The sequence below is a fragment of the Nannospalax galili genome, unplaced genomic scaffold (assembly GCF_000622305.1).
Source record: "Nannospalax galili isolate Female #2095 unplaced genomic scaffold, S.galili_v1.0 scaffold596, whole genome shotgun sequence".
In the NCBI taxonomy this organism is placed as follows: Eukaryota; Metazoa; Chordata; class Mammalia; order Rodentia; family Spalacidae; genus Nannospalax; species Nannospalax galili.
In genome coordinates, this window is record NW_008340140.1 from 5,879,016 (window position 1) to 5,890,149 (window position 11,134).

General features: G+C 48.5%; 1 protein-coding gene across 2 annotated transcripts in view; it reads left to right on the forward strand.

Moving 5' to 3' along the window:
* The first annotated feature begins 10,657 nt into the window (after positions 1-10,657).
* Positions 10,658-11,134, forward strand: part of Ube2v1 (ubiquitin conjugating enzyme E2 V1) — a 29,779-nt gene continuing 29,302 nt past the window's right edge. The window contains exon 1 of one of the 2 annotated variants that reach the window (XM_008835163.3): positions 10,658-11,014. In XM_008835163.3, coding sequence (XP_008833385.1) covers positions 10,993-11,014 — 22 coding nt within the window. In that variant the 5' untranslated portion in view covers positions 10,658-10,992. The remainder of the gene's footprint in view (positions 11,015-11,134) is intronic. The other variant, XM_008835164.3, reaches the window with a different exon arrangement.

Consider the following 11,134-nt stretch of genomic DNA (forward strand, 5'->3'; position numbering starts at 1 on the left):
CACACACACACACAACTGCTTTAGGTGTTGATGGGAGGGCCTGGGTTTAGGCGGCTTGTGCTGCCATCTGGTGGGCAAGTTGAGTCAGTAACATGGAGGGCAAGCAAGCATGGGATCCCAGCGTCAATTTGGGAATGCCTTGAATCTGCAGTGCTAGTTTCTCTTATATGAAGTTTAGGTGTTTAGGTCTGTCCTCACCTTAACTCTCACCACCTAAAGTGAAACGAAAGGCCACCCTTAGAATGCTAAAGCATGCAGAAGATAGACCACAAACTGAAGGGAATGAAGAGCTAGAGCAGGGCCAGCTGACTGCAGCCATGGGCCCATCCAGCCTGTCCAGCTCTCTAAAGCTCATGAGCAGTGCATTTTGTAGTGAGAAGGGGGGTAGATTTCACAACACAAAATGTTCAAATGTCAGTGTCCATGGTATAAGTTCAGTTGGCACCCAGCCATGCCCATTCATCCTCTCTCTCTCTCTCTCTCTCTCTCTCTCTCTCTCTCTCTCTCTCTCTCTCTCTCCACTCACTTTCTTCTGTCTCCTCTCTCTCCTGCTTTTAAAGTTGGGGCTGTAACTGGGCATGGTAGCACATGCCTTTAGTCCCAGCACTCAGGAGGCAGAGGCAGGTGGATCTCTGTAATTTCAAGGCCAGCCTGGTCTACATAGCGAGTTCCAGGCCAGCTGTGGTTACAAGGAGACCCTGTTTCAAAAAGACAAAAAAAAAGCAAAAAAAGTTGGGACTGTAGCAGCACAGATGGGTGGTGACAGATCAAATGACCTGCAAGGCCCGAAATACCCCCTGGCCTTTTCAGAAAAGGTTCAAAGCCCTTTGTAGCTGAACATGGCCCTGCCTGAGATTTTAGTTCCTTAAGCCTTCAGTTTCCCTCCCAAGGCCATCTCTCTGAGAGACAGAGAGAGAGTGTGTGTGTTTAGTAGCCCTGGCTGGCCTTGAATTCACAGAGATCTGCAGCCTCTACCTCTGAAATATTGGGATTAATGCTGTGTGTCACCATGCCTGGCTTTAAAAAAAAAAATCACGGGGCCAGGAGAGAGGGCTCAGCGGTTAAAAAAACTGTTCTTACAGAAGACCCGGGTTTGAATCGCAGCACCCACGTGGCAGCTAACAACTGTTCATAATTCCAGTTCCAGGGAATCCAGCCTCTTCTGTCCTCCTTGAGCATTGCACCACACGGGTGCACTTACCTACATACCGGCATAACACTCATACACATAAAATAAAGATAATTTTTTTTTAATTTTACTTGCCGGGCGTGGTGGAGCATGCCTTTAATCCTGGCACTTGGGAGGCAAAGGCAGGTGGATCTCTGTGAGTTCAAGGCCAGCCTAGTCTAAATAGTGAGTTCCAGGCCACCTGGGGCTATAGGGAGACCCTGTCTCAAAAAAAAAGACCCCCCAAAAAATTTTACTTATGTGTGTGCATGAATGTCAGCATGTGGGTATGTACCCATGAGTACAGTTGTCCGTGCTGGGAACAGAACTCTGGTCCTTTACAAGAGCAGTGATGGTAACCCTGAGCCATCTCTCCAGCCCCTGAAAACCCATCACTGACGAGACCCTTGCAAGTCCGGTGTATGAGCCTCAAAGTCTGCACTCCCTTCCCTTCCACACTAGAGCAATGTATGAACCAACCAGTGCTCTACCTCCTCTTTTCTCATGTAACAGATTTTGGGAGAATGTTTCCAATTATCAGACAGTTCCTTATTTCTTTTTAAAAATATTTTACTTTTTTTTTTTTTGGCTTTTTTGAAACAGCGTCTCCCTGTAGCCCCAGCTGTCCTGGAACTCACTATGTAGACCAGGCTGACCTTGAACTCAAAGAGATACGCCTGCCTCTGACTCCCGAGTGCTGGGACTACAGGCGTGTGCCACCATGCCCGGCTTTTTACTTACTATTTTTATTTTATGGGTATGTAACTGCACCACGTTTGTGCAATGCCCGTGGAAGTCAGAAGAGGGCGTCTGATCTCTTGGAATTGGAATTGCTAATGGTTGTCAGCCACCATGTAGATGCTGGGAACTGAACCCAGGGTCCTCTGCAAGAGCAGCCAGTGCTCTCAACCACTGAGTCAACTCTCCAGCCCCCCCTTATTTCTTCTCACAGCTATGTACTTCAACTTAGGGTCAGAACAACCCTGGTTTTTGTTTTTATAAGACAGGGTCTCACAGTGTAGCCCCAGCTGGAACTCGCTATGTAAACCATCCCAGGTTAGCCTCAATCTCACAGCAATCTGTCTGCGTCTGTCTCCTGAGTACTGGGATCAAAGGCATGTGCCACCACACCTGGCCAACCTTGTTTTTGAGACCAACCTCTCTCTGTAGTCCAGGCTGGCTTTGAATTCACAGCCTTCCAAGTGCTGGGATTACAAAGTGTGCCACCATACCTGTAGTCCACACTCATATATTTTTTTTAACTACTTCATTTATTATTTTTTATTTTATGTGTATGAGTCTTATGCCTGCATGTATGAAAGTGCACCCATGTCATTTAATGCCGGAGGAGGACAGAAGAGGCTGTCGGATCCCCTGGAACTGGAGTTACAGACAGTTGTTAACTGCCGTGTGTGTGCTGGGACTTGAACCCAGGTCTTTTGCAAGAACAGTGTTCTTAACCACTGAGCACCTTCATATTTTGGTGGTGTGTGTGTGTGTGGCATATGTGTTCCTGTGTGTCTGCACATCCATGTGTATGCATATATATGTTGGGGCCCGGGGTCAATGTCAGGTGTCTTTCTCTCCACCTTATTTTTTGAGACCGGGTCTTTCCCTGAACACGGAGCTCACTGATTCCACTAGTGAGCTCCAGGGATGCTCCCGACTCCTGCCTTCCCAGCACTGAGGTTATAGGAGTGATGCTGGCTGCCTTGGTTGGCTTCAACTTGACAACACCTGGGAAGAAACTGATCAGGGAATTTCCTCTATCACCTTGGTCTGTAGGCCATGTCTATGAGGCAGTGCCACCCCACACCTCTGGGCAGGTGATCTTAGGTCGCATAAGAAAACAAGCTGAGGCATGGGCCAGATACGTGAGCAGTAAGCAGCTTTCCTCCATGGTCTTTGCTTCAGTTCCTGGCAACTTCTCTCAAAGATGGACTGTCACTTGGAAGAGAAAGCTGAAATAAATCCTTTCTTCTCCATGTTAGATTTGGCCAGCATTTTATCATAGACACTAACTAAAACACTGGCTGCACACATGGGGACTGGGAATCCAAACTCAAACCCTTGTGTTACACAGCAAGCGCTTTATAGACTCCTCCACCTTCATTCTTCAAGCTCACCTGTCATAGGACGAGGTCATCTTCAGGCTCAGGGACTATAAACTACAGTCCTGCACACAGCAGACCTTGGCTTTACTCGGGGGGCAGGGGGATGCAGTGGACACCAAGGACCAGTTTCTCAGAAACGATTGGCCAGTCAAGGGTGTCTGCTTTCCAGTCTGATTGCTTTCTGTAAGTCTTCCTCCCAGGCTACGCCCGTCTGCGCTCTTAGCTGCCCAGCACCTGTCTCCCCACACCTGTGCCAAGTCAGTGTTACCTGGTGTTCCGTTCTCTGCCCATCTGATAGGTGCTTGAATTTGCATTTCTCTTATTGTGTTTCACGCCTCCTAAGAGGCGTCCTGATTTCAGAACTCTTCCAGTGTAAAATGTGCATTTCAGAATCACTGAATGGGCTGTGTGATGTGAGCTTGCTTCTCACTGTACCCTTTTCTGTTCCTGTTCTTTCACAATTTTCCTGGAAGACAGGGCAGCAGTGGTGTGATGGTGAATCTTTTCAGAGGATGGCAGTAGGTGTTGAGACAGGGTCTCACTCTGTAGCTCAGGCTGGCCTCCTAATTCACCACAATCCTCCTGTCTCAGCCTCCGGAGTACTGGGGTTCCAAATGTGAGCCACCATACCTGGTCTGGTAAATTAGCCCTGTCAACTTGATTGACTCTGGGAAGCACCTGGGAGATGAGCAAGCACAACCTCTGAGCGTGTCTGTAAGGGTGTCTGCAGAGAGGATTTGCTAAGGAGGAAGAAACACAGCAGAGCAGCTGGCGGCTGGTGAAGTAAAAACAGGAAGGAGAAAGTAAGGAGCCAGACAAGGACTAAGCATTTGGGGTTCGGTGGGTGTGGTGACCTATGCCTGTATCTCCGCCTTCAGAGGGCTGAGGCAAACTGCTGTGAGTTCAAGACCAAGCTGAGCTACATAAGCAAGATTCTATACCATAAACAGAATCTGGGGGTCACATCCCCAGCTCTGCTGCATGCAAACTGACTTTGGACAAGGTGCTTAATCTCTCTGTGTCTCAGTTGTTTGATTCGCAAAATGGGATGATAACTGAGCAAGTGAGATGGCTCAGTGGGTTAAGGGTCCATCCTCTGGACCTACATGGTAGGAGAGAACCAATTCCCTAAGGTTATTGTCCTCTCACCTGACATGTGCATGTATACACACATGCACACATATAATCATAAAACAAATTTTTTGAGACAGGGTAGCCCTGTAGCCCCAGCTGGGCTGGAACTCACTTTGTAGACCACTTTGCTGGCCTTCATTTCATAGAGCTCCACCTGCCTCTGCCTCCCAAGTGCTGGGATTAAAGGCAAAACAAATTTTTTTAGTGGTGACAGCACTGACCCCATATGGCCATTAGTGTGTCCTGAACGCCATGCTGCCAGAGCACAGCAAGTGCTCAGAGAACATTTGCTCTGATTGCCATCTTTCTTTTCTTCCTCATTTATTTATTTAAAATAATATTTTATTTTTATTCTATGTGTGTGAGTATATTGTGTGTGTAAGTACACCTATATTGTACAATGCCCACAGAGGCCAGAAGAAACTATTGGCTCCCCTGGAACTGGAGTTATGGACAGTTGTTGGCTGCCATGTGAGTGGTGGGATTCAAACCCAGGTCCTCTGCAAGAGCAGTCAGCATGCTAAACCTCTGATCCATCTCTCCAGCCCCTATTCATTTATTTATTATTGTGTTGTGTGCCACAGCACACAGGTGGAGATCAGAGGACACATTTGTGGGAGTCAGTTCTCTCCTATCTCTACGGGCTCCAGGGATCAAACTTGGGGTGTCAGACTTACAGAGCAAGCACTCTCACCTGCTGAGCCATCTCGCCAGCCCAAGGCAAGTGTAGCCTAGGCTGGCCTCCAACTCCTCCTCTGGCCCCTGTCTTGTCAGCATATCCTACCAGCGCGTGCCACCACAACCCCCCCCCATCTTGCTTATATTCTTTTTAATGGTTTTTTTTTTTTTTTGGACTTTTTTTTTTTTTTGAGACAGGGTCTCCCTGTAGCCCCAGCTGTCCTGGAACTCGCCATGTAGTCCAGGCTGGCCTTGAACTCACAGAGATCTGCCTGCCTCTGCCTCCCGAGTGCTGGGAATAAAGGCATGCACCACCACGCCCAGCAATATTTTATTATTTTTACTTTATGTGTATGCGTGTATTGCTTGCATGTAGGTAAGTGCACCTGTGTCATGCAATGCCAGAGGAGGACAGAAGAGACTATTGGATCCCCTGGAACTGGAGTTAGACAGTTGTTAGCTGCCATGTGGGTGCTGGGATATGAACCCAGGTCTTCTGCAAGAATAGTCAGTGTTCTTAACCGCTGAGCCATCTCTCCAGCCCCTTTGCTTACATTCCTAAATTCATTTTTTATGTATATGAATGTTTTGCTGGCATAATACGTAAGTGCACCACTTGTGTGCAGTGCCTACAGAGGCCAGAAGAGGATGTCGGGTCCCCTGGAACTGGAATTAAGTTAGCTGCCATGCGGGTGCTGGGAATCAAACCTGGGTCCTAACCGCTGAGCTATCTCTCCAGCCCTGCTCCCATGTTTTCTTCTCACTTCTTTTCCCTCAGTGCACACACTACAAGGCCTTGTTCTAAGCTGAACTAATCCTTTTTGTCATTCTCCCCACCCAGCACCACAGAGGACCTTCCTCCTTCCCTCTTTCCCTCCTTCCCTCTCTCCCTCCCCTTTCTGAAGTAGTAATAGTAGAGATTGAACCTCCATGCACACAGAGCAAATCCATGCATACAAGGCAAATGCTTTACCACTGAGCCACAGCCACACAGCTCTAGCCTCTGGAATGCCATTCCCTGTTCCCCAACCACAAAAATAACATATACAAAATCCAGACATTGCACAAATGGACTGTCCAGGAAGAAGCCAAATGCTGGGCTAGGGGTATGGCGCAGCAGCAGCAGTAGTAAATGCATAACTAGGAAACAGGCTGGATGCTCATCAGTGGAGAAGCAGATGGTTCCATGATCCCCTCCCTCAGCCTCATATCCCAATAAAACTGTACAATTTAGCAATGAGACCATATATTAAATGTCTTCCCGACATGCTCAGATAGCTCCCAGGGGGCTCTAAGTCCATTAAAGAATGTGTCACTCTGCCTGTAAACCACAGACAGGATTGTAATTCTGTCTTCTCTGTGTCTGTGGTCTTGCTGTGAAGAGCTTATCAGCTCCTCTTTGTGGGTTCTGTATCACTGAATCTAGTGCATATACCCTGCCTTTCCCCTTAAATGCAATGTGGAAACATACATGAAGGGAATATGTTTGGCTTCCTCAACTTACGTAATCACTAACTCCCCTTATAGCCAGTCTTGTCGTTTCCTAACTGGTATTGTTAAGTCAGCTTCTGATAGAGTACATTTCCAAGCCTCAATAGGGACCTGGTGGACGTGTACTTTTGGTCTTGCTCAATGTGTGACAGCAGAACATCTGGAATTGGAATCTAAAAAGGGAAGCCTATGTGTACTGGTATATGTTCTTCCTCAAGTATATATATAAAACCATGCACCAACTTGAATAAAGAGAGCAGCCCAGCTATTCTTCCACCCTTTTTAGTGGGAACCAGCATTGCAGGATCTGTTGCTTTAGGAGTTTCGGCTTTGGCTCTGGGGGATCAAAACGTTAAGATTCTAAGCGTCAGAGCGGACCAAGACATAGACTATCTTAGAAGTTCTATAGGACAATTGGAAAAACACCTAATAAAACAGCCAAAGAATGAGGTAAGGCTTCAAACTGATACGAGTCCCTCTTCTCCTGGTCTCTCCATGGCTAACTACTCTCTTAACAGCAATTGCAGCCCCCTGCTTCTGTTACTTTTAGGTGTTACTGTAGGCCCTTGCATTTTAAATTAGTTACTGGGATATATTAGGAAGAGAATCAACTCTGTCAAAATATTAGCATTACAGGCTCGATACCAACCTATAACAAATGTGGATCAATGATTTGATCCGTATGAACCAGAGCCAGTAGGGAATGTACTGACCAAACTGACCCCATTTTGGATAAAGTAGCCATCTTAGAAGCTTAGCCATGGTGTATTTCTAGCTCAAGGTTTGTTTTCAGAAGCCCTGACCCCTTTCTCCCTTTCTTCCCAGGAGAATGCTGCTGGGGTCACTAGCTCTCTAGACATATAGAAAACAAAATTATTATGCTATGACTAACTGCTGATTCTGGCTTCTGTAACTTGCTTGTTTTGCTATTTTAGGGTACCTTGACATGTAGCTGAGATCGCCCTCTACCCTGTTATTCGGGGACCACCTTGTCAACATTCCTTTTTGTGGTTTTTAGCTTTAAAAGGTCCCCTTTCCCTCTCCCCACTGCAGCACCCTAATCCAATATGGAGACTGCAGTCCACGCTAGCTTGAATATAATCTTTTATCCTGATCTGAATTGAGTCTGGTAGTCTTTCCTCAGTAGTCCCGGGGTCCATAACAATGTATGTGGTGGAGGGGTAGGCAGGCTATATGTAGGAGTGCATATGGGGGCCAGAAGTCCACACTGGACATTTTCCTCCATCATTCTTCACCTTATTTTTTGAGATAGGTCTCATTGAACCTGGAGCTCACTTATTCAGGTAAACTGGCAAGCAAGCCCCAGGAATCCTCCTGTTTCTGCCTCCCCAAGCGCTGGGATTACAGGTTTGTACCACCAGCTTTTAAATGGGTGATTGATGTTGTGTTGCAGTTTCCTCCAGTTTGAAACATTCCATCCTGTAGGGAGGCTCCTTAAGACTCATGAACTAGACAGACTTTGCAAGGCTCAGGAAGCAAACAGCTTACAAGTCTCAGGCAGTTCCTGAAACTTACAGGATTCATAAGAGCCTCCTTACCCCAAGGTTATATAAGGGTAACTGGCCGAGGTGAGTGGGGCCTATGACCTGAAGAACTGCCTACAGGTTTTGCAAAGAGCCCCGGGAGGGAGTCCCAGGAAGGGGACCCGAATGAATCGTCATCTCTGTTGGGATGATGTTTTGTTCACCCTCACACATATGCTTTGAGACAGGGTCTCCCAGTAGCCCCAGCTGTCCTGGAACTCACTATGTAGACCAGGCTGGTCTTGAAGTCACAGAGATCCGCCTGCCTCTGCCTCCTGAGTGCTGGGATTAAAGGTGTGTGCCACCACACCCAGCTAAACGCTCTTCTAAATTCACTAGTTCTAGTAACAATTTTAATCTTAATCACGGATCCAATAAACAGGATTCTCTTGTGCCAATCAGCTGAGTTCATTGGCCCACGCACGGCTCAGTATGGGTGAATGGTTGACTGCTAGGTACTGGCTGTGACGTCAGGAGGACCGGCGTCTAAGGGGTGGGGCGTGGCTCAGTACTACAACTCCCAGAGGGCTCTGCGACACCGCTGGACTACAATATCCAGCATGCTTAGGGGTGCAATTTAACGTCTTTCTGCTCTGAAAAGGAATTTGCATCATCACCTGGGGCAGTAGGATCTATGCTAGCTGGCTGATACTTTTTCTGTTTGATTTTGTTGTTGTTCAGACTATCTCAACAAGTAGCCCTGGCTGGCCTGAAAAACTCTATATGTAGACCAGGCTGGCCCGGAACTCCTGGAGATCTGCCTGCCTCCTAAATGCTGGGATTTAAGGCATGTGCCACCCCTGGCCTTTTGTGTTTTTTTTTGGGGGGGGGGGCGGTATCTCACTGTGTAGTCCAGGCTGGCCCCAACTCTATCCTCCTGCCTCAGACACCCTGGTGCTGGGATTATAAGCATGCACCCCACCCAGCTATCTTTATAAAACTCTTACCAGAAAGGTGAATGATGAAGTCTGGAACCTTCTAAAGTGAGTCTACCTCAAAGGCCCAAATACTCACCTTGTTCCTGATATTTTGCAGTGGCCCAAAGTCCACAGCAAATATTGTCTGAGCTTCCAAAGGCTGGTTTGTGCCATGAGATATATGAAATAAAGCCAAGTTGTTTCACTTATAGCTGGAAAAACCAATGCTTGGCCGGCCGACTGAGAGCCAGTTATAGCTCAGATGTTTCACTGGAGAAACCAGGAAGGCTTCCCTAAGGAGGTAACGCTGATCTGAGATTGATGGTGGGAATAACGACTCTGAAGAGGGTGAGGCCACATGGAGTTCCAGGGGCATTGAAAGAGTCAGGGCCACACTGGGGAGGTGCCAAGGGTTTCTGACATATGTAATGTCAGGCTGGGGTAATGTCTTACCTTGAGGAGACACACCTCTTAACACACAGCCTCCTTAAATGCCCAGCCCTGTGATCAGGGCCTTGTGGGTAAGGTTGTCATCCATCCCAGGCTGCCAGAGACCTAGTTTCCTTCCTTCAGTCTGATGCGTGTCCTTGCTGGATGATAATTCTATGTTATTGTGTGTTTTGTCCAGAGGGAAGGGAGTGGAGAGATGCTTAGTAAGCATAGTTGTCATAAACGAATGGAATGTTCTGGGTGAGGGTTTCCAGCTTCCCTGTTCCTCTGCCAAGGGCTTAGCAATGTGACTTGACCTTTCTCAGCCTCAGTTTCCACATCCACATAAGGGCTTCATGATAAAGGAGTTATGTGCTGGATTTACCATGTTTGCAGATGCTAGGTCTCCAGGACCTTCGCGCATGCTGTTCCTTTTAACCGCCTATGGATCATTCAAGTCTGTGTTGAAATATGGCTACCTTAAGAGACCTGATTGTTCCTGCTGCCCCTTCACTCTATCTTGTCACAGGTACTGCTCTTCCAGAGGACCAGAGTTCAATTCCCAGCACACATTGTCGGGCAGCTGGCAGCTGCCTCCAGCTCCCTAAGGGATCCAACATCTCTGACCTCTGAACACCTGCACTCATATGCGCGTACCCACACAGAGGTGGTACACATACACTTTCCTTCCTCCGCGGGCATTGCACGACACGGGTGCACTTACTTACATGTAGGCAATACACGCATACACATAAAATAAAATATATTCTTAAAAAAAAATAATAAAAAGTTTTAGCCCGGTATGGTGGCGCATGCCTTTAATCCCAGCACTTGGGAGTTACAGGCAGGCGGATCTCTGAGTTCGAGGTTAGCTTTGTCTACATAGTGAGTTCCAGGCCAGCTGGGGCTACAGGGAGATGCTGTCTCAAAGAGACAATAAGCCTTTTTTTTTTTTTTTAAATGAATGTGCCTACGTGCCTCGGCAAGGCTCTCAACCCCTCTGCCGCCCTGTCCCAAGCCTCAACCTCTGCAGCAGCAACGCTGCAAACAAGACCATCTGGCCTGAGTTCAAACTCTGACTCAGCTACTTAACAGCTGAGTTGGGCTAAATCGCTCCATCTCCCTCGGCTTCATTTTCACTTTAATCGCGACCTGCTCGGGATGTGATTAGGACGCAGCTAGAGAGGAACCGGACAAACTCGGGCGCAGGGCTCCGCGGCACTTTCTCGTTTAGCTGTCCCGGCTGCGCCCTCCCGAGTGCGGTCACCGCGGCTCCTCGGGCCAAGCACCCGCAACCTCCCTCGCACCGGCCTGGCAGGACTTGCAAGTTGCTAGGCCCTCGGGCACGCAATCTCGTCCTCTGAAAACCTAAGCAAAGCCCTTCCCGCCAGGCTTGTGCGCCCGGAGTGGGCGTCAGCAGCAGCCACTGCGCCTGCGCACACGCCTGCGCTCTAGCGCCCGACGAACCGCAAGGGGGGGTGAAGAAGGGGCCGGCCTTCGAGCTACAGCGACACAAGATGGCAGCCACCACAGGCTCGGGTGAGCGGGGGCGCCGGGCGTTCGGGAGGCTGGGGCGCGGGCCAGGCCGGGGCTGAGGCTCCGCGGAGGCTACGGCGGCGGGGCCGGGGCTCCGTGCGGTCCCTGCGGCTGCGCTCGGTG